The sequence below is a fragment of the Rattus norvegicus genome, chromosome 3 (genome assembly GCF_021556685.1).
Source record: "Rattus norvegicus strain SHRSP/BbbUtx chromosome 3, alternate assembly SHRSP_T2T, whole genome shotgun sequence".
NCBI lineage: Eukaryota > Metazoa > Chordata > Mammalia > Rodentia > Muridae > Rattus > Rattus norvegicus.
This window is the reverse complement of record NC_141536.1, coordinates 141,323,909-141,349,274: the sequence shown is the minus strand read 5'-3', so window position 1 is coordinate 141,349,274 and position 25,366 is coordinate 141,323,909. Positions and strand designations below refer to the sequence as shown.

The 25,366-nt window shown below is 48.1% G+C and overlaps 1 protein-coding gene and 1 long non-coding RNA gene across 12 annotated transcripts in view; one reads left to right on the top strand and one right to left on the bottom strand.

Moving 5' to 3' along the window:
• Nucleotides 1-132: 132 nt before the first annotated feature.
• Nucleotides 133-14,336, top strand: LOC102553350 (uncharacterized). The gene is made up of 3 exons (XR_015684722.1): nt 133-422; nt 1,312-1,416; nt 13,064-14,336. It is a non-coding gene; the product is annotated as an uncharacterized LOC102553350 (long non-coding RNA).
• Nucleotides 14,337-15,992: 1,656 nt separating this feature from the next.
• Tpx2 (TPX2, microtubule nucleation factor) overlaps nt 15,993-25,366 on the bottom strand; it is a 42,000-nt gene continuing 32,626 nt past the window's right edge. For 4 of the 11 annotated variants that reach the window (NM_001107790.3, NM_001434081.1, NM_001434080.1 and 1 more), the window contains 8 exons: nt 24,481-24,619; nt 22,943-23,159; nt 21,867-21,962; nt 20,393-20,569; nt 19,436-19,582; nt 18,404-18,515; nt 17,642-17,829; nt 15,994-16,425 (listed from right to left, as the gene is read on the bottom strand). In NM_001107790.3, the coding sequence (NP_001101260.1) occupies nt 16,318-16,425; nt 17,642-17,829; nt 18,404-18,515; nt 19,436-19,582; nt 20,393-20,569; nt 21,867-21,962; nt 22,943-23,159; nt 24,481-24,619 (1,184 nt within the window). In that variant the 3' untranslated portion in view covers nt 15,994-16,317. Of the gene's footprint in view, nt 16,426-17,641; nt 17,830-18,403; nt 18,516-19,435; nt 19,583-20,392; nt 20,570-21,866; nt 21,963-22,942; nt 23,160-24,480; nt 24,620-25,366 lie in introns of all 11 variants that reach the window. The other 7 variants (NM_001434082.1, NM_001434084.1, NM_001434083.1 and 4 more) reach the window with 3 other exon arrangements.

Below are 25,366 nucleotides of genomic sequence, written 5' to 3'. Positions count from 1 at the left end.
TGGTGGGCAGAGGCGGAGGCAGGGGCGTGGGCAGTGGAGGCGGAGACTAAGAGGAGGATCTTTGACACCAGGGGCCATGCAGTGCGGGTTGCCACCACCTGTCACTCTTGGCCCCCGTTCAGAGGACACGGCATTCTTCCCACGGCCTGACATGGGGTAGAATGGCGTTGGAACCATTAGGAAGAAAAAGGGAGGGGGCATCTGGGCCCTGGGAGCAGGCTATGGCCATGATACGGGAAGGGGCTTCAAGAAGAGGGGCCTTTGGGCAGGCTGAAGGGCAAGACTATGCCCAGGCCCAGGAATGGCTCTGCCCACCTCTATGCCATACCTCTCTGGGTTTCTAGGAGCTTGGGGAGAACCGCCGTGATCCCAGTGCCCAGCCCTGTGCCCCAGGTATCCGGATCTACTCAGACCATCTCTGGGTAAGAAATCATGCCAGGATCACTTCACTGTCAACAGGTCTGATTTTCCTCCCCTAGGGAAAACTTTCTTTTCTTGGATTCTTTGGGGCCATGGAGGCTTGGCTGGGCAGCGGAGGGAGGCCAGTGGAAATATAAGATGACCCTCCCCAAGAAGAGGTTGATGGGAAGTCTCTTTAGGGATGGGGACCCGAGCTCAAGGTGTTCAGGCTGAGATGGGGTAGGGAGGACCATGCTGTAGGGTCCTCCCCACTGCCCAGGGGCTGGCAGCCCACATTTTTCTGGAAGGAAGCTTGAGCACTGGCCAAGGCCGAGGTCATGGGGTAGCTTTCTGGGTTCAGATCCCAACTGAGGCAAACCTTCCAGTGGCTCACCACTGCTGGTCATTGCCCTGCAGAGGCAGGCAGGAACCTCTAAGGTGGGGGAAACGAGGAGCTGTGAAAGGGACTAGGAAGCTGCTAAGGGACCGATAGGAAGTAGCCTCCCAAGGGGAAAATCGGTGTGAAATAGCACGGAGGGTCTGTGACTTGTGCACACGTCTTTGTCAAGAACTTGGCTGGAAATGGGGCGTCAAAGCTTCTTATCTTGTTTTAATTTTATTTTTGGTGTTGAGACAGGGTCTCGCTATATGATCCACAGTAGCCTAGGCTCTCCATCCTCCCTCATCAGCCTCCAGAGCGCTGAGATGACAAATGTCACCTCTTCGGTTCTTTTACTGTTTCCTTTGAGCGGTGAGAATATATTGAATTTTAGAATGCACGGTTTCTCTGAAAGCCAGCAGACATGGAAGGCGCTTGACACAAGCTAACAAAAATGAAAGTCCGAGCCCCTCCCCCATCCCTGGTTCGGTCTCCTCTCTGGGCTGATCCTGTTCACTGTTCCTCTTCTTCAGGGTTCAGCAGGCAACATTCCTCTTCCAGGAAGCAAAATTAAGCAATGTCTGTGGAGCCCTTACCCATGAGGGGCTGGTCTGGGTGTGAACCTAACCTCACCTAAGGTAAGGAAGGGAGTCCGGGCCACCAAGCACTTTCCATTGGCATTGTCTGAATTCTCCACTGCGTATTGTCATTGTGGTGACGTGGACCACACTCACCCCACTCTCTGGATGAAGGTGAGGAAGGCTAAAGCTCTCAATGGTGAAGCTAGAGATACAGATTAGAAGCTTCACACCCTTCTGCCATGTCCTTCTCCCCCAAGGCTTTCAGAAGCTTGAAATGTCTCTCCTGTCCTCACCTGTGAGAAAGACACCCCTGGCCCTCTCTTTGGCTCTTTCCCCAGCATGGTTTGGTTTACCTTGAAAGGTTAGATATCTCTTCATGCCCAATGCCCCTTGGTTGCTCCCATGATGAATTCATAGTCTAGGCAGGGATACATGGTAACTCTCATGTGCCTACCATAATAGACCAGTGACTAGCAAGGCTGGCTAAGAGTCTGGATTGCTTTACTGTGGTGGCCCTTGAAGACATCCCCTGGTTACCTCTGTGATTATCAATGTGTCTCCTGTCAGGCACTCAATGAGGGGCCACTAAAAGCCAGGTCTGATGATGCTAAGAGATTCCTTTACCCAGCTCCCAGGACCTACATGAGAGTCCCTAGAGGCTGAGTGCTGCTCATGCTAAAGATGCAGAGACTGAGGTGGGGGAGGGAGAAGGTGGGAGATAAATGGCTTTTCCCAAACCTCCTCAGCCCCGTGAGTGGCATCAAAATGATCAGACTCAGAGCCAGCTCTCGTCATAACAGATTTTTATTCTAATCTGCTGTTCTTGTTAGGATTCCCACATAAAAATAATTAATAGGAACTCTCGCCGACGTTGGCCAGTCCCTTGAGGAGCATTGTGGGTAGTGGGGTCAGAGGTCGATGTCACTGCATCTTCTTCGGTTGCTTTACCTGTGTGGGTTTTGTTTGCTTGTTTGTCAACTTGATGAAAGCTAGGGTCATCTTAGAAGAGGGAACCTAGGTTGAGAAAATGCCTAGATCAGCAAGCCTATAAGCCTATAGGACAGCAAATCTATAGGACATTTTCTTGATTAGTGATTGGTGCAGAAGCCCACTGTGGACGGTGCCATCCCTGGGTCCTGGGTTGTATAAGAAAGCAGGCTGAGCAAGTAAGGAGGAGCAAGCCAGTAAGCAGCATCCTCCACGGTCTTAGATTCAGTTCCTGCCTCCAGCTTCCTGCCTTGAGCTTCTTCCTTGCTTCCCCTGTGTGGTGAACTGTCAACTATAAGCAGAAATAAACCCTTCCTCCCCGAGTTGCTTTTGGTCATGGTGTTTTATCACAGCAGTAGAGCACAAGCTAGACAGGGTCTGTCACTGAACCTAGAACACACCAATTCAGCAGGGCCGGCTAGGCCCTGTGGATCTACCTCTTGGCCTCTCTAGTGCTGGGATTTCAAGTGCTGCCCCTCGAAGCTTTTATATGAGCACCCAGGATGGAGCTCAGGCCCTCATGCTTGTAGGACCAGTATTGTACAGTGCCCACCAGGAGAGCGACTGCCTCACAGCTGACTGTCTCTGGTGCAATGCTCTCTGGTGAGTGGGTCTCCCCAGCCCAGGACATTGTGCCTTTAATCTAGAAGCAGCACTCTTGGGTAAGAGGGCGAGGAGTCAGGACTGCTACAATGGAGGTGAGACCACCAGCTATGAGGATGACATGTGTCCCAGTGGTCTCTTCTGCTGGAGGACCACTTGCTCCTAGAAGGAAACTCATTGTTTAGAGACCTGTGGGCACCCAGCATGGCTGAGAATTTGTACCCAGCCTGTGTATGTAGAGCACTTGTCACAGAGCAAAAGGGCCAGGGACTTGGTAATGTGGTGACCGGCGCAGAGAAAGCTCAGCTATTTTGCCTGTTCTACCAAAAGTGCCTTCTGCTGGGATGGGAGGCTGGAGTGGTTCTGATCTGTATTGGATGACTTGGTCCTGTCAGCTGCTCCACAGGGAGTCCCCAGGCTTCTCAGCACTGTCTTGGAAGAAGGGGGCGGGGAAGGGAAACTTCCTCAACCCTGCAACAGGCTGCCAGAACCCTTGCCCACCTAACTCATGAAGGGGTTCCCCCCTGCCCCGTGCCAGCTGCGCAGACGCCCTTTGCTTCTGTAGGGCCAAAACAGGAAGTGGGGCAGTGCCAGGCCCAATTAAACCCGCCAGGGGAATTAAGGTCAGCAGGATGCAATTATGCCTGTTGGATTTAACAAGGCCAGAGAGAAGGCCTCTCTAGCCAGAGTTCACGGCTCCTTAGGCCACTTGCCCTGGGCAGCTCTGCCTTCCAGGAGCTCGGCCTCCCGCTCCTGCCCGTCTCCAGGCAATCTCACAGGAAATGCAGGGGTTAACTCTACCCAGCACTGCTTCTTGGCTCCCCAAAGGAAACTAGTCAGGCCAAGAGGCTTTACAAGGACCTGCTTGAGGAGACATTCCCCGCCTGACCCTTCCCCGCTCCTCTTCGCTGTGATGGAAAATCCAGGCAGTTGAGCAATGGCCTTTCCCTCGGCCTCCACTCCAAGCCTTCTTTGAGAGTCACTGGGGCTGTCATCAGCACATTGTTTTCCTTGCCCTCACCCACTTTGAGCCTTGTCAGACCTTCCCAGGCCTGGGAGAAAGCCCTGTCCCTGCCACAGCCCCCCATCGGTGCTGCTGATGTTGGTTGGTAAGGTGACAACAACGGGGACATTTTAAGTGTCTCTTTGCTGGTTTGGATTTTCTAGCTCCTTATATGATCCGTTATAGCTATGACTGGATAGATAAATAAGTGAACCATGTCAGGACAGACACACATGCACAGAGCATGGAAAGGGGGACGCTGAGATCTGAAACACACAGAAAGTCTTGCCTGTGGTCAAATGCTGCTCTCAGCAGCTTTCTCAGCGACTGAATTTCTGGGATTTGTTTCAGATGAGGGCTGCTTGGGATGGGGTGCTAGGAATTTTGTCATTTTGAGCAGCACTTCAGATGGTTCATATGCAAACCCACGATGGAAGACAGCCAGGCCAGAGACCACTCACTGACTGAAAAGCCCGAGTCCCCAGAGAGGGCTAGCTGAGGCAGGCAGCGTCCTGGTAAGTCTCATTAGTAGAGCCAAAGGAACCGTCTGAGGATGAACATCCTTGCCTCTTAGCCCAGAACAGTGCACGCAGAAGCACCTGTTGGGGTGTGTGTGTGTGTGTGTGTGTGTGTGTGTGTGCGCGTGCGTGCGAGAGAGAGAGAGAGAGAGAGAGAGAGAGAGAGAGAGAGAGAGAGATGCCTCTGCCCCTCTTGAATTCAGGCATGTTAGATCAGAGCCTAAGGAAGGGGCGTCTCCCCAGAAGAGTCTAAGGTGCAGCCAGGGGCTTCCCTGGGACAGAAACCACTTCTCCCTTGCCTTGAAAGCCCTCCAGGGGTAGGAGGAAGTGATGTGCGTGGCAGATGCTCCTTCTGATTTGTGAGGCTGTACGGCCATTCCCGATCCTGCACACCCAGGCGTTAAGAACCGCATTGCCATCAACCCTGTGTCCCAAGTGGTACATGGTGCTGCTGTGGTCGATGGTGACAGACACTGATATTCACGCTGTGCTGACTCTGTCCCAGAGCCAGGATTTATTACCTGCTCTCACCATACCAAGTAGATGCCAAAGTTACTCCCTTTTCTAAGAGGGAACTGAGGCAGAGGAGAAAGAGACCTGAGGCTTCAGAGGCACAACCAGAATTTTAAGTTGAACACCCCCTGGACCCTACAGGCTTCATTTATACTCTGTGCCAGAAGCAATGGCCACTGGAAAGTAAAGTCCTGTGTGAAGAAAATAAGAACCAGACGTGGTGGTGCAAACCTTTAATCCCAGCACCAAGGAAGTGGAGGAGGCAGGTAGGATATGAGGTGAGACCTTATCTAAAAACACAAACAAACAAACAAACAAACAAACAAAAAAAAGTAAGAATATTGAGACACTGTCATCAACTGGTGGCCCCCGTAGGAGTTCTATTAATATGGAAGAATAAATGCTCCTTCTTTGGCATGGCTCTGGGACAAGGGAAAGCAGCCCAGCCCCTCCTCTGCCCCTTCCCCCACCCCAGCCTAACTTCTGCAGCATAAACAGCAAAGCTAAAAATAGCTGCCTAATGACGTCAGAGGAACAAGGTCATCTGAAAATTGCCCACAGCCACTGGACACCTCCCTATAGGATCAAGTGGCAGGAGGGTACCCCAGTCCGGTGCAGCTGTTCCAAGAACAGGAAATGTTCCCGGAGCAGGCTTGAGCACAGTGCATGGACTGCAAAGCGACAGAGTGAATTACAGATGGGTCCTGGAGTGCTGGACTGTGCAGAGTTCAGACCCAGGAGTCAGTAACCTGTTCTGGGAGTTATTCTCAACACATGATCCCAGGAAATGGCTCAAGAAGTGGGGAATGCGTGTTCTGTCCTGTTGTGTAGACAGGCGGCTCCTGGCCTTGGCTTGCCTCTGTGCTATTTTTAAATCTCCAGGTCTCTTGGCTAACTAAGCTGGGTGACCATAAGAATGAGGGGATGCCTGGCAAGCTCCAAATTGCTGCTGGGTGGATGGGGCCCTGCCTGGGACAATGAAGGGTATCCAAGCCAACAGTGAGGCAGGGGCTGAGGAGGCTCCGCCTAGATATAGCTGACCTGACACCTGGACCACTCTGGCAATCATTTAGGGTTGCTGAAGCTTGTGACTTTGATGACCAGCAGCTGCTACAACCCAGGCAGGAGCCTGCACATCTAGCAGGCCATGGCCCACATCGAGGGCATGCCTGTTCCGCTGGCAACAGGTTTTAAAAGGGCAAGGATCTATCCCATTGTCTGTGAAAGGCTTAGCCGGAGGCCCCCCAACACACACACAATGTTGAGTTCTGTGTGGGAAGCCCTAGCTCAGAAGCAGAGGCCCAGGCATTACCCTCCAGGAGCCCCTGAAGAAAACCCACATCCATGCACAGGCTCTCCCCAAGAAACTTTGGGGGTAGACAGACCTTGTCACTTTCAGCAGCATTGAAAAAAAAAATCCTCTGGTCTGTCACGTGACTTATTGGAAGGATCCATGGAAAGGCATCTGTCCCCATCTTTCTCCTAGTCTTGCTGTCTTACCAAAGAGATAAACACCCACTCAAGGAACTCAGGAGCTGGAACAGCCAGAGAGGGAAACTCCCCAGGGCACGGGGTAGGAAGGAAAGCACGCTCAAGCTGGTTGTTTCTGATTAGCCTGGGCACTTAGGGTCACATGAGAGAGTAGCGCCAGCTCTATGGGAACCTGAGTCAGGAGCAGCAGGTCGTTTCCCTGGCACAGTGGTCCCCTTGTTTAGGCATGAGACACTCTCCCTTAGAGGGCCCATGAAAACACATTTGCCTGGGCCCATCCCCAGGGTGTCTGATTCATCGGGCCCACAATGAGGGTGGAGAGTTTGCACTTCTAGCTCTGGGCGATTCGATCTCCGAGCCTTCGTGGAGAAAGGTCTCGGGCCAAGATGCTGAACCCCCCCCCCCCCCTTTGCCTGGAAGCTCGTGGCAATAGACAACAGTGTCAGTGCATGGAAAGAAACACTGACACTCACCTCACCATCCTGCCAAGCTGACCCCTTCCTGCACTGGTCTCTCATCCCCTCACTACAAACTTCAAGAAAGATGGAAAAGCCTATGCTCGAAGGCCAGGAAGCCGAGAACAGTCCAAACCAAGTTCAGGGAGCCCATCACCAAGACAGCAGCCCGTAGCCAGCAGGACAGACTGCCACCCGCTCAGCTAAAGCCCATGCCCAGCTCTTCTTGCTTTTGTGAATTCCCATGAGCCTCCTCCCTTGCAAAAGAAAGCTTCTTTTCACTGGCTGTTAACTAAGGGCCCCTGAGCCTGTCCTGCCAGACTGGTGGTCAAAGGATAAGCAGCAGGGGCTTCTGGCCACGGCTGGTGACACATACCCACTGACAACTGAATATGTGGCTCAAATGTGGTCATGTGGCCCTGATCGCAGAAGCTAGCAGTCACCATCGGTGCCCCGAGCCCAGTGCCCAAGGTCATTTTTTAGACCTGGAGTAACCTCCCCTTCACCAAGCTGGTGGAAAGACCCATTTGTTTCAACCCTTCTCTTCCTCATGTCTTCTTTTGTAGGCAGAGTCTTTAGCTTGGCAGGCTAAATCCAAACTTGATATAGCCCAAAGATGACCTTGAACTTCTGCTTCTCCTGCTCCCCACTCTCCTAGTCCCCACTGCTGGGATTAGAGGCAGTTGCCATCATGGCTGGTTTTAACACAGAGACTGGGAATTGAACCCAGGGCTCTGGGCATGCCAGGTCAGCACTTTACCCACTGAGCTACATCTCTACCCCCATCTCTGCAACTAAAGTGAGCTCGAAGTCCAGAAAAGTCAAATGTCATGCAGGAGGCCATGAGGCCAGAGGAGCAACTCCCAACTCCTCCCTAATATCAGGTTTATTTAACTATCCCGTGTTCCTCCTGAACTTTGGACAAGGATGCAAAGCAACTAGTCCCCTTAGTGACCAATGCCATAGAAGTGAAGGGCTGTGGGAAGAAATAAAAAGGAGAAAGATGAGGTGTCAATTTTATTGTAATATCCTAAACCACCTCCAATGACAGAAGGACCACTTCGGGGGGGGGCATCTTGGATGGGGCCAGGGGTGGCCTATGGAGTCTGTTAGTAATTGGACATTCTGTGCAGTCTTTAACCAGTTCCAAGGTCAAGCGAAACATCAGAAAATATGTGTGTGTCAGAGGACAACATTATTCAGGGATTAGTCCCCTGGAGTGATCTGGGCTAGATTTCCGCTTCAAGAACAACACTTGGACAGTCCTCAACTAGACAGCACACTGGCCTCCGATGTGCTTTATTGAAGTGCATGTGGAAAAACCAGGCTGGGAGCTGGGGGCACTCTCCCGGTGCAGTGCGGCAGGCCTTAGAAGAACATAAGCATGAAAGTGGATGGCAGTGTCTAAAGAAATCACCTAGGGGAAACTGTGAAGGTATTTAAGATGAAAGGAGCCTCAGGCATTGTCCTGGTTCAACCTTCCTCACAGGAGGAAACTGAGACTCTGAAAAGAGGCATGATGTGTTAAAGATGGTCGATTGTCAATTACAGGAGTGAGATTATGATCTCCACTCCCACGCTTTCACATCGCAGCCCCCAGAGTAAGAAAGACCAAGGGCCTTTTCTTTTCAAATCTGACCTGAAGGCAGTGGGACAAGAGGTCCACTGTAACAATGTAGCTGCAAGCTTGGGTTTTAAACAACACAGCTAGAATTAGTTCCAGCAAGGCTTGGCTAAGCGCCAATACGTTTTTTGGGTTTTTATTTTGGTTTTTTTTTTTTTAGGTTTTGTTTTTGCTGGCCATGGGTGTCAGTAATGTGGGCACCAAGTTAGCTCGAAGCGGCTTTCTGCTCTGCAAGCGTGAATAACATGCAAATAAAAGTGCGTGCTTTTTTGTGGGTCAGACGGTGTGTTGCATGTGCTTGTCTGTGTCCGTCAGGTATACAGGTGCATGTGTGTGAGAAGGGCAGAAGTCACTGTCAGACACTCAGTCACCCCTCACCTTATTGAGACAGGATCTCAGACTGAGCTCCACAGAGCTCCGGGTCTTCCTGGGTCTGGCTTTGTCCATAGGTGTTGGAGTGCAGATTCAGGTCTCCATGCTTAGAGAGCAGGCACCTTACCAACTCTGTCTTCCCTTATCCCTGACTGTAGTAGCGTTTAGGGAAACTTGTGTTCCTGTGTGTGTGCATTTGTGTGTGTTTGGGAGCATGTGTGTGCACGTGAATGCCAGAGACAACCTTGGGTCTTGTTCCTAGGAACACTCTTTATTTTTTAAAAGAATCTTTTATACTCTTCTTCTTCTTCCTCTTCTTCCTCTTCCTCTTCCTCTTCTTCTTCTTCTTCTTCTTCTTCTTCTTCTTCTTCTTCTTCTTCTTCTTCTTCTTTTAATTAAAGATTTATTTTCCAAACACACCAGAAGGGGGCATTAGATCCCATTGCTGTGGTTCTGAGCCACCACACAGAGTTGAACTCAGGACCTCTGGAAGAGCAGCCAGTGCTCTTAACCACTGAGCCATCTCTCCAGCCCCCTAGTCTCTTTTTTCCTTCCCTTTGGAAATACTACTACATTTATTTACTTACTGTGTATGTATGTGTGCCTTCGCTTATGCGTGGAGGTCAGAGAATAATTGGGGACATCCATTCTCTCTACCATAAGGGTTCCTGGAATTTCACTCAGGTCATAGGGCTTAGCAGAAAGCACCTTTCCCCACTCGGCCCCACACATACATTAATTAACTGACTTTGGAGACAGAGACTCGCATTGACCTAGAACTCCCCTCGTAGGCTAGGCTGGCCCCAGAAATCTGATTGCCCACACCTCAGCACCAGGATGACAAGAGCTCACAAGTGCACTTGGTTCGGATCACATGGGTTCTGGGGATTGATGGGGATTGAACTCAGGTCACAGGCTTGCAAATGAGGCGTCCTCCCAGGTCATTTCATTTACTTGTGAGGATTTCTGTCCCTCCCCCCCCCCTTTTTTTAAGCTTATATTTTACTAACGAGGAGGACTGGCAAGTGGAAGAAGATAATAATTTAAAGAAGATACAGTAAGGAGAGGCGATTAAGACAATATTGTATGGCTTCTGCACAGAGTGAGTCTAGGCTCCTGCCTAGAGACTCATCTCCCCTCACCACTAAACACTGTCAAACAGTGTAACCTCCAAACTGCTTCTCACGTTTATTGTTTAATAGTCTGCCATGCTGAGATTGCCTTCTCTGACCTTTGCTCCTGAAAGAAGACCCGAGAATACTGTCGAAGCCCAATCAAGCAGGGCAAGAGCCCTTGGCCAAGGTTCTTGGCATGTTCAGGCACTTGCCCACAGTGCCGGGGCCGGGAATACCGGGAAGGGCAAGCATTGATGTCTCTAGGCTGGCATCTTTCCTGATAAACCTAACCCACCCCCCAGCCTGCCTGACTGCAACCACACTTTCTCCAAGTGAGCGACAGTTTCGCACACTGCTTTCGGGGATCCCAGGACCACAGCACACAAGTCATAGCTTGGCCTGAGCTCAGCTTGTGTCACGAAAGACAGTAAAGAGCAAAAGCCATCGGCGCCATTTGGGACGTCAGCAATGCTCACCATCCTCCTCTCTCCCCCCTGACAGCATCAAGACAGTGAGTATATCAGAAGGCAGTGGAAACACAAGGCCCATGTCTCTGCCCACCTTTTCTGTAGCAACTGCTGGCTTTAACTTAGTAACAAATTGTCCTGGAATTCTTGGCCTTGGAGCAAACATGTGGGCTCCCTGGTTACACCTTCGTCACTGCTCAAAGCACCACACACTTTAACCTTCCTGCTCTTCCCATAGGCCTAGGTTTGTCCTGTCTCCAGGAAACTTTATATGTTGCCTAAAATGAGCATCCCAGCAGGCTGTGAGGCAGATGGCGGCTCAGGCTTCAGAAATGTTGACCGGCTCCGAGCGATCCACACCACCAGACTGAAACTCAGCCTCCTCGGAAATAGGAGCCTAGCCACGTGGCTCACAGCTTTTTTAACTGCTACTGTCAGCATTGAGAAACTTCCCCCAGAGACTTCTACGAAATTGAAAAGAATGATGCTAGAGGCGGGCCAGAGGTATGGACATGTAATCCTAGCACTTGGAAGGATAAAGCAGGAGGATCATGAGTTCAAGGCCAGCCTGAGCTACAGGGTGAGGTCAAAAACAGCCGTGCCAGTAGGGAGCTCTGGCTAAGTAAACACAGCAGAGGTTCAAGCAGGCCCTCCAGCTAATAAATAGCAGCCAAGCCAAGGCCAGCTGCTGCTCTGCCCCTGGGCTTCACGACTGCCACCTTGCTAGATTCCCATGAGGCTCCATGCTCAGGAAGCCAGGACATACTCAAGACAGTGCAGGATTTCCATCATTCAAAGCCACGAAACACTGAAAAGAGCAAGAGTCATGTGACTTGTGTATCAAAATAAAGGCAGAGGTGGGAACATGTGTGCAGAGGCTGCCAGGGCACTGGGATACAAGAAACTGGTGACGCCATCTCTAGGGAGGACAACTGAGCAGGTGGGACATCTTTCTACCTTCGAGGCTTTGAACCATATGCATGCCGTGTACAAACTTTGTAAAAAAAATTTTTTTTTAATTTTTTTATTTAACTTATCTTTTATTGGATATTTTTTATTTACATTTCAAATGTTATTCCCTTTCCTGGTTTCCCATCCATAAGCCCCCTATCCTATCCCCCTCCCCCTTCTCCTATAAGGTTGTTCCCTCTCCCCAGCCACCCCAAAAAACAATTTTTAAAATGGAAGCGGTGGTGCACGTCTTTAATCCCAGCACTCAAGAGGCAGAGGCAGATGAGTCTTTGAGGCAGCCTAGTCTACAGAGAAAGTTCCAGGACAGTCAGGGGCACATAGAGAAACCCTGTTTTGAAAATAAAAATGAAAATCGGTGCAGTATGCTAGAACTTAATTCTTTTTCTGCTACGTGCCTCCAAGAGCATGGCCTTTTCTGTTGCCGTTTAGGAGGGCTGAGGAGATAGCTCAGTGGTAGAGCACTTGCCTCACATCTACAAGGGACTAAGTTGGATTCCTAGACCTCCTGGCTAAATGTATGTGGGCACATACGAAAACCTTTCAACGAAACAGGATAGATAATGGGTTACTGATGAAAAATAGGAGATGAAGAAAGGGCAGCCGTGCGGTCTACGTAGCATGTTATTTCTCTGACAAGGGGCAGTATAGTATACTTACTGTCACACTTATTGTGTAAACAGTGTTGAAAAAAATCACAGGTTCTCTTCCAGCCAAGGTTGCGCGCCCCCCACCCCCCACGGTACTGAGCTGTGAGCTGAGTCCCAGCCCATCCTGCTAGACAACTGTTTGTATTCAGGTCTCTCTGAAATGCTATAACAAGCAATACCAACCAGTCTGCCAGCCCCTCAGCTCTACTTCCCAGTGACAGAAACTCCATGGGAAGGGACCTATGTAAGGAAACAGCAGCCAACATGGTAGCCAAACTCCAGAAAAGCAAAGGATGGGCGAAGGAATCTTGACAGCGACCTCAGTATAGAAAGAGGCAGCAGGAAGCCACACCAGTGAGAACCGTCTCGAGATGGGCTCTAAATTGTGGTAACTTCAGCAATCTGCACATCAAATGTTGGGGATTTTACAAAATTGCCCGGCAAAATGTTAGCCGGATTTCTTAGTAAAAATCCAGTAAACTCTTTTCAAATTTATTTTAGGAAATGTCGGTTTAAATGGAAACTAATGAAAGATGAAAGCCGGGGGCGGGGGCGGGGGCTGAGGCTCAGTGTAGGGCGGTGTAGGCTGCTCTGGCAGAGGACCTGAGTGGTTCCCAGCACCCACCTGTGACTCCAGTTCCCACAGGGATCTGACTCCGCTGGCCTACACAGGCACCTACACTCATATACATAACACCTAAAATGACCGCGTTATTTACAAAACTAGAATTCTGGGGAAAGTAGTTCCATGTATAAAATGTCCAAACGCAGAGATTCATCATCTGTTGATTTATTTATTTTCTTGAAACAGAATCTTGCTTTGGCCTTAAACTCGGAGATCTACCTGCCTCTACCTGAGTGCTGGGATTAAAGGTATGCACCACCAAGCCCAGCTTAAAATGTACAAAATTTTAACTCAGGCATGTTCTTTCTTCAGAAAAACGTCCAAGTTACCTGTGTGGGAAACCGAAACTCTCAAGGACACAGACTGAAGGAATAAGGAAACAAGATGGCCATGGCCTCTCCACCTTCCTTAACCCCCCCCCCGGGGGGAAGGCAACAGAGATTACCATACTCTGTCCCACTCGGCCCTTGCACAAAGTTATATCCCCATGATCAACCAGGTCACCCCAGCAACGGCCAGGTATCCCCAGCTCCAGAGGTGAGCAGCTGGCACAGCAGCGGAGACATACAGAGGGCAAGCTTGGAGAAGGATCAGGACATGGGGAGAGAAGACATCAAGTGACCAGAAAAAAATGAGAGCTCCAAGAACGGACAACCAAATCTGTACCCCAAGGATGGGTCCTGTTTTTTGTTTTGTTTCTTACGCTCCATATCCAAACTCTTGGCAAGAAAGTACATTCGGAGGGGCTGGAGAGATGGCTCTGGTTAGGCACACATACTGATCTGGCAACAGACCCACGCCATGGATGCCGAACTGCAACTCCAGCTCAGGGGATCCTTTGGTCTCTCAGGGGCCCACACTGAACATTAAACAAAAGCACTCAGAATCCAGCTGTGCTTACTATCTCCTCGACAAACTCAAGCCCAAGCTGCAAGTCAGTTCCTTCCTGGACAGCTCCTCTTCGGAATCCCCAGGTGACGGCTCTTCAGAAATGTGACAGCAAGTACATGGATTTGCTTAACACTGTATTTATTACTGGGTTCCCAACATTGCACAGGAATTCGCATGTAAGGCGCTGAGGGTCCCTGCCCCAGTTGGTTTTGATTGGTAAATAAAGGTGCTAATGGCCGATGAATGGCTGGGCAGGGAGAAAGAGGCGGGGCTTCAGAATTCTCTAGCAAGGGGAAGGAAGATTGACAACCACCTTGGCGGGAAAGGTGAAAGAGCAGGCCTGAGAAGTGCAGGACAGACAGACAGCCAACATGTAAGAGGTGGGAAAGAGAGGCCCCAGGGACCCCACTGGGTCTAGGGAAGCCAGGATGGAATATAGATTTTAATAAGTTAATTGAGTTGGGGATATCGGAGGGGAAAGTGTGTTAACCGCATGGAGGTTTAGGAGTGGCCCATTAAAACAAAAGGTTGCGTGCGTGCGTGCGTGCGTGCGTGTGTGTGTGTGTGTGTGTGTGTGTGTGTGTGTGTGTGCATGCGCACTGCCACAGCCAGGTTGATTTGAGCAGGATTAAGTAGCAACCACAACACGCAGGCGCCCATAATCTGTCTTCCTGATTAAATACAAACAAGTGTTTCTGTTGCTTTTGTTCTCACTGGCGTTGCAGAGGGTGGGACAGTGCCAAGCAGTGCACATGTGTGCAGCACTGTGTTTTTGTGAAATAAAACAGCTAACAGATGATGACGCTGCACGAAGATATCTAAAGTCGACAAGTAGGGGAGGTGCTCTACAGTTCCAGGGCAGTCAGGGCTGCACAGAGAAATCCTGTCTGTGGATGGGGGTTGGGAGGGGAGACACGACACAAATTGCCAGAGTGAAATTTTAAGCTTGACTGCTTTGTGGGTCTCCAGGAGGACCAAGATCACACATCAGACTGTAAGAAACAATGTCTGGCTTTGTCACCCCCACTGAATTTACAGAGCATTGTAAGAAATAGATTCTAAAAGTGGTCACTGCATAGACAAAAACCAAATATACAAATAGGCTTAATGTCACATACAACATTGAGGACTATCCTGGCCACACAATGAATGAACACCTCTTGCAGAGGACCCAGGATTAGTTCCTGGGACGTGCATGGTATCTCACAGCTTTGATCCTCCAGTCTCCCTCAGTTGTTGGCCTGAAATGGACATTCTGGGATCAGCATTGGGAAGACAGATCAAATTTATTTGGGTTGAATCAGGTGTTATATTGTGAGGGGAGGGGGTAGGACTATCCAGGGTGAGCAAAGGTACCGAGATGTCTCATTAGCACGAGGAGGCATTCCAAGGATCTCAGGGGCTAACTGAACAGGTTCGTATTGGTAGAAAGGAAGTTAGGCCTGTAATCTAACCAAGGTTAGGTGATATTCTGCAGGTAGGCAGTGTGGGGTCTGGGCTCCCCCAGGTAGAAAGGAGGAAGCCTTGCTGACAAAGGTAGTCCACCATTTTGCACCCAGCTTAGTCGGGGCTTTCTGGTAATTTCAGAATGGTTAGCAGCAGGGTTCCCCAACACAACTGTCTGAAACTCCAATTCCAGAGCATTGGACACATTCCACAGACATCTACTGGCTCAGCATATGCAAGAATTCCATGTGCATACATGCAGGTAAAAAAAAAAAAATCACTCAAGGCTAGCCCATTCTAGGTCTAGAATCAAGTTCTAGGACAGCAAGAGCTAGAGAGAAGGTAGGCAATAGCCGTGAGCTATAGTACTCGTGGGTGGAAGACCATCATTTAGGTATAAAATGCCTGCCACAGGCTGGTGTGTTTCTTGCTCCACAGCCTGGCACTTGCTTTGGGAGGTGGTAGAACTTTGGCCTGTGAGGCCCAGCTGGCCTGTGTAAGCCAACAGGGACAGGCCTTTGAAGGGGCCAGGCCACTATTAACTTCCAGCCTGAGTTGTGCTCTCTATCACACAGACTGAACCGTATCACCTCACCATCCCCTCCAGGGTGGACTGCATTCCAGAAAACAGTGAGACTAAATAAATCCTTGTGACCTTAAAGGAAGTTATTCGCAGTCAGGCTGGAAACTGTAGGCTGTGACATTCCACTGTCTGCACCGACAATGAAGAACATGCCCAGCAGCGTCTCCGGGGGGTCTCTCGGGGTCCATGCAGTCGACTTCCTTGGTGCCCTTACGGAGGTTCCCTGCTGCCTCACAGTGCAGGGCTCCCCCATAAACTCTTCTGAAGAAGGAATCCTACAGACTGGCTGCTTCTCACTTACACTGTGACTGAAACCAGACCTAGGACTTGACTGCCTTTATTTTATGCTTAAAATACATATATAAAGGGGGAGAAGGGGGAGATTAGGTGAAAAGTAGACTATGCCAAAATGAATAGTTGAAGTCCTGGCCAGAGTTATGACCAACAGGAAAGGGCCAGCTAATGTCTGCAGGAAATAACTACAGGAAGTCTGATGAGTCTAAATGAGTGCTGTCTCATTAGCTTCAAAGTCTCCATGTAACTCGATCTTCAAAACCTGGCCTCCACAGTTCTCAGGTATGTTTCCACACACGTAGGTGAGTCTGAAAACGTGTTCTCTGTGCCTGTGGTGTACATGCGGCGGCTTCTACTGGAACCGAGTGGAGAACTTAGGAGACACCGGCACGGTCAGAGGCAGCTCACTGGATTTCACCTCCACTGCTGAGTACTTTCGGATTGGATTTGCCTTGTGCACCTGCAGAGATAGGAAACAAAGTCACTGAGATGAGCCCCACACCACTGTGCACAGCTGTCCCGGGAGAAGAGTTCACAGGTTTACAGTTCCCAATTACAGATTCAGGGCAGAAGAAGTACGAAGCCCAAACAGGTTCCCACTGTTGCTCAGTGAGATTGCCCTGGCTGGCACATACACACTTAGAATTTCAAGCTTATCCCCAGGGTAACTTACTAGGAAGAAGGGCCTTGCTTAACTGTAGCAGACAAAAGCTAAACATTTAAAAGTTAAATAAAGTTAAACATTTGTGACAGCAGCTGGAAAGATGGCTCAGTGGTTAGGGGCACTGATTGCTGTTCCAAGGGACTCAGGTTCGATTCCTGGCATCCACACAGCTGTTCACAACTATCTGTAACTCCAGACCCGGGGCATCCGGCACCCTCTTCTGACCTCTAAGGGCACTGGGCATACACACAAAGTGGATACGCATGCATGCTAGCAAAACACTCATATGCATAAAATAATAAATAAGGGGGCTAGAGAGATGGCTCAGCAGTTAAGAGAACTGCCTTCCAGAGGTCCTGAGTTCAATTCCCAGAAACCACAACAATCTGTAGTGGGATCCAATGCTGTCTTCTGGTGTGTCAGAAGACAGTGTACTTATATACATAAAATAAATTTAAAAAGATTGCTGGAGTTGCTGGGCAGAGGTGGTATACACCTTCAATCCCAGCACCCAGGAAGCAGATTTCTGAGTTTGAGGCCAGCATGGTCCACACAGAGAAATTCTGTCTCAGGGTCGGGGTACACAAATTGTCAGAGTGCAATTTTAAGCTTCTTTGATTAACTCTTAGTATTCAACAAAACCACAAACCAAACCAAAGGCAGAAGAGGAACAATCAAAAAGGGCAGCTGGGGAAGCAGGAGGCGTCCGTCTGTGGAGTGACGAGTTAGCACACTGACGAGCAGCACTGGGGTAGCTGCCACTGACCTACCCTGAGAACTGCTGTAACAAACAGACGTGTACTGGGAACAAAGTCAACAGGCAGCTACCTGGCGGGGAAAATAACTTCAAAGAAACGGTGGCTGATTTTCAAGGTGACTCAAGAGAGACTGTGCTGTCTGCCTGTTTACATTCACAGTCAGTGTGGGTGCTGACCAATTTTTCCCGGATCCACAAGCAAACAGAACAGAGACCAGCCAGGGCTTGTGAGTGCCCGTGCCCCTAGTAGATTACCAGTTCCTTCCGGAGCCTGGCCAGCTCCTCCTTCTGCTGCTCCTCTTCCTGCTGCCTGACTTCTGCCAACTGCTGCAGTTTCCAGGCCTCCATCTCAGCCATTTTCTTCTCCAGCTCCTGCCGCTCTTTGGCTCTCTTCTCGGTGGCCAGCTGAAAAGGTTCCTGAACTAGAGAACCAGAAGGGTTCTCTGAGTACAGAAACAAAGACAACATTGATGCACACACAGCACTCAGGAACCTAGTCCCGCACTAGGACTAGGCCAGGAGGAAAGAGAAGCACGGAGTGAAGTCACTCCATGGCGAAAAATGCTAAGGAGCGAGCAATGAGACAAGCGAGGTGAGGTGGCTTACTCAGGCCTGCATGCTGCTCTCTTACACGGCTACTGTAAGACAGAAGTAAACAAATCCCAACTTCCTGCCATGTTGTCCAACGCCTAAGAAACCAGTCTTTGTGTTCAAAACCTTCCTTCATCTACATACTCCCTTCTTGGGTGTGGAGAGCCTGTGACTGTCCCTGAAAGGCCATCTGTGTCTGCTATCAGTCTGCCCCAACATACTTGACAATACTCAAGGGGAGTTACTGGCTCCAACACAAGCAAAAGGCTGGGTCTAAAGCTACCGTCCCTTCAGATAAATCAGTTCTTGTTGACAAAGCATTATTCTGATACAACTGAGTCCTAGCACCCTCCCTCCCCCCACAAAGTTTGATATTTTGTCCCAACCCCCAAAAGAGTACATTTATTAAAAAAAAAAAAAAAATACCAGCAGCTGATTTTTTCTCTTTCTTGGGAACAAAGGGCTCTTGGAAGATGACAGTGTTTGGACGAGCCTTGAAGCAAGCTGCTTCCTTCTGCTGCTTCTGCTCTTCTTCCAGCTGTTAGAAGGAAGGTCTGTCAGACAGCGGCATTCAACGTTTCTTGACTACTATAGCCGTAATACACATCCTAAAGGTTCTGAACTTTGTAACTAAGAAAAAGAGAGCTTTTTTTTTTTTTTTTGGTTCTTTTTTTTGGAGCTGGGGACCGAACCCAAGGCCTTGCGCTTCCTAGGCAAGCGCTCTGCCACTGAGCCAAATCTCCAACCCCAAAAGAGAGCTTTTTATCCCCTTATTTCTTCTAAATGAGTAATTAGACCCCAAGGGTCGATCAAACCCTGGTTAGTGTTTGTTTTGAGGTGAGACAGAGAACAGGGATAGTGGCAAAATTATATGCCAATTATATCAACCTATAACCAATCATTTGTCTTTTATCACCTGTTATGATAAATAAAAAACAATTATGTCATATACCACGTTGAAAAAACAGCCTGTCTTATTAAGAACCAATTCTCCCAACCTATTTCTTACCAAAAGCACCAACTTAAGGAAATAGATGAGATAGTACAGAAACTCCCGACAAAGGAGGAGTCTCCCATTCCCCAGGAGACTACACTATGATGAGCAAAATTCAGCCTGCCGGCCAAACGAAACCTGACCTAAGGACAGTCTTTACATGTTCCACGGATCAAATATGCATACGGGGTGAAGGGAGGCAAGGAGAAAATACCTGACAGAAGTCATATGGAACCTATAAAATCTAAAATAAATATTGCCTGGCCTTTTTTAGAAAACGTGATGTGATTCCTGGTTAACACAGAATAATATTAAAATAATCCAATCTGATGTCCCAGATGATTTCAGTATAGATAGTGAATCTACAGGTCCAATCTATAGGCCTGCGGCCCATAAGCGTGCCCACCCACCTACACACCCAAAAACCACCAACACCCACCATTTCAGCCGCTCCCCATTCCTACCTGGTGCTTCCATATCTCGGCCTTGTAGGCACCTCTCTTGTCTGTCTCCAAGGAGAAAGGCTCGGCTTGAGTCGCATTCTTTACCTTTTTCTCTGGCAGGTTAATGGTGTCAAAATGGGGCACAGGAAGTGCCTTGAACTTGGGCACCTAATGATAAAGAAGAAAACACAAGAGCAACATGAAACAGGTTGACCATAAAAAATTGTAAAGAATGCTTGCCAGACATGGTGATCCACACCTGTAATCTCAGATCTCCAAGGATCAGGAGTCAATACACCTGCCTAGACTACATGTTGAGACAACATCCCGAAAGCCAAACAAAACCAAAAGAAGCCTGTTAACAAGGATGATGGTGAACATTTTGTCAACCTGATAAAAGTCAGAGTTATCTGGGAAGGAACATCTGAGAAAACATGGCCAAGCAAACCCTTTTCCCAAGCTGCTTTGGTTTTATTACAGCAACAGAAAGCAAGTTGAGACAGAGATAAAGCAATATTTACCCCTGAATATGTGTGTGAACCTGAAAAGACAAGCAGAAGAATTCAATTTTCAGAGCAGGATGGCCTAGCTGAAAAGCAATGGACCTTGCTAGGTTTTTCTCCCAGTAAATTCTTCCAAAGCCCAATACGTATTTCATAGTGGGTCATGCAGGCATCAGTGGGAAACAATGATCTCAATAGTAATTTTATATACACGTATACATATACTTTTTGTTTAAAGGTATGTTTTTATATATATTTCTATATAGTAATTTTATATAAACCACTCTGAGTGAAGTGTGTTATACATGCTTGTAATCCTAGATGTGGAAGGCAGAGGCAGGGGGACAACCACATATCCAAAGCCAGTCTGGTCTACACAGAAAAACACTGCTCAAAACAGACACACAAACAGGGGAAAGGTTCCCTTCGAGGGATCAAAACAGTATTCAGCAGATTACAGAAATGAACCACCTACCTCTCCTTTCTGCATTTCTTTTATTTTTTTCTCCTTCTGCAACTGGCGTTCTTTGTCCCGGGTATCAAAGGAGAACGGGCACACCTCCACATTTCTTGTCTCTGGGATGGGGGGTTTATAAGGCACCCCATAATGTGGCACAGGTTGAGCTTTTATCACTACTGGTTTCTCCTCTTCCTAAGAGAGAAACTACAGTCTTAGAAACGAGACTCATCTTTCCCTGCTCACCCAGCTCGGAATGAGGACTCGGAAAGCACCAGATGATATAAGGCACAGATAATGCAAGTCACTCCACACGGATGACTTTCCTTTCAAAGAAAAACAATGCCCACTCAGTGACCACATCATGGGTCAAAGCAATGCAAGGGCACTGGGTAAGTGACTGACACAGTAACTCTTTAAGAATCTCAAGTTCCGGGGTTGGGGATTTAGCTCAGTGGTAGAGCGCTTGCCTAGGAAGCATAAGGCCCTGGGTTCAGTCCCCAGCTCCAAAAAAAAAAGAACCAAAAAAAAAAAAAAAGACTCTCAAGTTCCTCACAGGATTGTCGGAATAACTAAATGACATCAGACAGGTAAAATGAAGACTTGAAGAAAGATTCTGAGTAAGCACACTTACACCTTAGACTCTGACTCAGACTCCACTAAAACATGTGATAGAAATTAATGGTTGCCAAACCCAGAATAGGACCAAGCAAGTTGTTTGGGTTCAAGCTAGTAACATAAGATTACCAAGTATTTTAGTTTCAACTGAACCTATAAAAAGGTTTATGCTGAGATCTGCTATAACATTACCCCAAGTCTGCACATTTATAGATAAAATAGGAGCTATAATAAGAAGCTAGCATGATCAATGACAATTCACATCTTACAGTCCCAGAACTCACCACCCTCAGTTACCTTTGTGACCCTTGGGTATCAAGAACAATACAATGTAACTGCTTCGTGTGAATTTTAAAAGCCCCTCCCTAAGCTCAGGAAGAGAGGTAATAGCTCAGGAAACCCTTGACTATGTTGCAAAAGCTGCATGATCCCAGAGCTACAGGAATGCAGAGGCTTAACTACAAACTCTGACCCATTATCACTGAAAGTTGAGTCACATCTTAGCCAGTTTCAGTGCTCTCAGAGGAACAAAACAGATGGTCAGACATTCATATTATTCTTATAGACAACTCCGGAGAAGAGCTGATTGCCTTTGGGCCCCATTAAGTATAAAGAATGATTAAGACGGGCTGGAGAGATGGCTCAGTGGTTAAGAGCACTGACTGCTCTTCCAGAGGTCCTGAGTTCAATTCCCAGCAACCACATGGTGGCTCACAACCATCTGTAATGGGATCTGGTGTGTCTGAAGACAGCTACAGTGTACTTGTATACATTAAATAAATAAATAAATAAATCTTTAAAAAAAAAAAAAATGATTAAGACTCCGACTGGTCATGAAAAAGGAAAAGAAGGCTTCCTCTTCCCAGGGAATCACCTCATCTTCTTTGACAGGCACTCGGATCCTGTTCTTCAGTGCAAAAACTGGTGACTTAGGGACAGTGGCTGGAATAACCTTCTTTTCAGGAACACCCTAGAAGAAGCATATGACTCAATTAGACATCCCAGAACAATTTCTAGTATGCTACATAAAATACTAAAAACCAGGCCAGGAAGATAAAACCCAGATGAGGGGAGGGGCCACTCGATGAACAAGCCTGACTTGTATTTGATCCCATAACCCATCATAGGCAAGGACTAAATCCCAGAGTTCTCCTCTATCTTCACGTGAGCATGCAAGGACTAACACTCTCATATAAACCTACCCCTCTCTCTCTCTCTCTCTCTCTCTCTCTCTCTCTCTCTCTCTCTCACACACACACACACACACACACACACACACACACACACACACAAACTAGTGCCCAGAGGTAATGTCTTAGAGCTTCACTCACGGATGACTCTAAACCAAGCAGAGGGAAAGATGACAAGCCCTAAGACAGGCACAGTGGCATGAATCTGCAGTCCCAACTACTAGGAGGCTGATCTAAGGACAACCTAGACGTTTAAGATAAGTCTGAGAAACAAAGCAAGACCCCATCTCAAAGGAAAACATAGTGTATGGTGTGCTAGTTTATATTTTATGAGACTTGAACATGTAGAGACCTTGGTTATCTATGTGAAGTTCTGAAACCAATCTTGCAAATACTAAGGGATGACTCCATATGAAAGAGGGACAAGTGTCAGCCATCACAGCAACACAGTGACAGCAGGAGGATGTCGACTCTACTGCACATCGTCAAAGGCTGCCTCCTCCACCAGGCGCTCGCTCACAGCTTCTCTTGTGCAGCCCTTTAAACCACATCTCTTTGCAGAGCACATACTCCTATGTCTATTATTTAACCTCATGCTGCCTCTCTCACGAGACTTGAAGTCCAATTCTGCTGTACCTCTTTGTCACCTCCAGTGACATGCTGGTGTCTGGCTTACAGGACCAACTTGAACATTTCTGGGCAGATATTCAGTCACAGGCAGGCCACCTCTGCCAACCCCTGACCCCTCAAGAATTCTTACCACAACATCTTCCAAGATCTTAGTAGGGCAAGGTCTGGAATGAAATTCAAATTGTTCATCTTCGGGTTTTTTCTTTGACTCTCGCTCATGAATTCGTTTCTCAATTTCCAAATCAAAACCAACAGGCTGGGTAGGAGGCTTAACAGGTGGTCTCTTGGGCAAGATGGGGCCACTTTCAAAAATTCTGGGATCAAGTTCCCGTGCTTTGAATTTGTATCTGTAACAAACACAAAAGGCTTTTTAAAATAAAAATGACACAAAGTAGAAGAAAGCCTATCACTAAGCACTAAGAGGATCCACCATGAACAGCACAATCTCTCCTGTCGGTAGCCATGTTCACCTCCTGATTAAAGGATATTACCTAAGCCCTGCTGGGGCTCAGGGCTCTATGAGTGCCAGGGCCTGTGATCTTAGCACTTGAGGCAGAGACAGGAGGACCAGAAATTCAAGTTCCCAAACTTTGGGGGACTAGAAAGATGGCTCAGGGGTTACTCCCAAAAATTTCCCAGCACCCACATAGCAGCTAACAACCGTCTGTCTGTAATCCAGTCCCAGAGGCTCTGATGTCCTCTTCTGGCTTCCTTGGGCACCCGGCATGCCAGTGGTACATAGATATGCATGCAAGCAAAACTCCCACAAATAAAATAAAATTAAAAAAAATATTAAAGCCATCTTCAGCTAATAGCTACTTTGAGGCCAGCGAAAGATACATGAAACCCTGTCTTCAAAAACAAAAGAAAACAAACAAACAAAAAAGCTGATAGAGGGGCTGGAGAGATGGCTCAGCAGTTAAGAGACGCTCTTCCAGATGTCCTGAGTTCAATTCCCATCAACTACATGGTGGCTCACAACCATCTGTAATCGGATCTGATGCCCTCTTCTGGTGTGTCTGAAGACAGCTACAGTGTACTCTTACATAAAATAAATAAATCTCTTTTTAAAAAAAAAAGCTGATAGACAGGGCCAAGACTGGCTACATGCTCTACAATCCCAGTAGTTCAGGCAGAAGCGAGCAATTGGGCTAATCAAGACAAACCTCAGCGACACCGCCAGCCCAGCCAACTTAGGGAGACGCTACTTGAAAACTTAAGCTTTAATAATGAAAAAGGCCTGGGGTTTAGCCCGACAGCATTGTTTGTCTTACATGAACAAGGGCCCTGGGTTCACCCCAGTACTACAATGTCTAGGGAAAGTCTAAGGAGACAAGTTTCAAGGCTGACTTCAGTTAAGTTCCAGGTTCTTCCAAGAGTAAAGCTGCAAATCCTTTGAAGATCAGAAAGAGATGTCTACCCTGACGAGCCTTATCCCTAGTTAGATCCAAAGGTAGCTCTGCCACCGCCATGGCATTGCATGTAGAATCTGTCAGATTCTGCTCCAGGGCACCTACACAGTCCCACTTCCAGTCAGAGACAGGAGCACAGGCTACGGACACACTAAATGGCTTGCATTTTCACGAAAAGGAAAACAGCCACCACAGGACTGAAAGCAGGCAAGCAGGTGGGTGTTGCCAGCTTCCTCAAACACTGCCAGGGACCTACTGTTGCAGTTTCTCAAGTTCCTCGGCCTCCTTCTCTGCCGCACTTTTGCAGGTCACAGCCCTTGCACGGTATTTGGTCTGCAGTATAGGGGTCTGGGGGTCTCGTACAATCTTGTTCACAGGTTTGGAGGGTAACAAGCCTATAAAACAAAATCACAGATGTCTGCTTAGTTCCCCACAATCCAGGTCACCTGTAAGTGCTGAACCAACTGGATAAAAACAAACGAGACAATCTGTTTTCCTACGCTCACCTCAGCTTATGCCACTCAACCTGACAAATGTTCCCTCCCTTTCTCCTGTCATCGTCATTGAAGACAGTTTCTGGGTGAATTCTTCTGCCATCTCTGCAGCCCTGTCTGATGGGGTCCTTGCCACTGCATAGGCCTCTATGGAGAACACCAACTATTTTGCTTGTTGTTGACAGATGTTTTTCTTACAATTTTTAGACACTAGATCTTTGCAAACCACTGAGTAATGAATTTCACAAAACATCTGTATCACAGCGTCCAGGCCACCACTCATAGCAAGTCAAATGGTAAAGTCAGGCATGGCGATCCATGTCTGTAATCCTGGCAGCTAGGAAGCCAAGGCAGAAGATCAGTAGTTTATGGCTACTACATTTCAACTTTCAACCCAACCTCATAAGATAGCTGCACCACACAGTGGTGGGAAAGGGGGTTCAGGTAGTCAAATGGGGACAGTTATGGAGAGTTAGAGGCAAAGAGGGAGAACAACTCTGACAACAGCATTATTTAGAGCAGCGGCTCTCAACCTTCTTAATGCTGTGACCTAATACAGTTCCTCGTGTCACTGTGACCCCAACCATAAAATTACTTTTGTTGCTACCTCATAACTGTAATTTTGCTATTGGTATGAACTGTAATCTA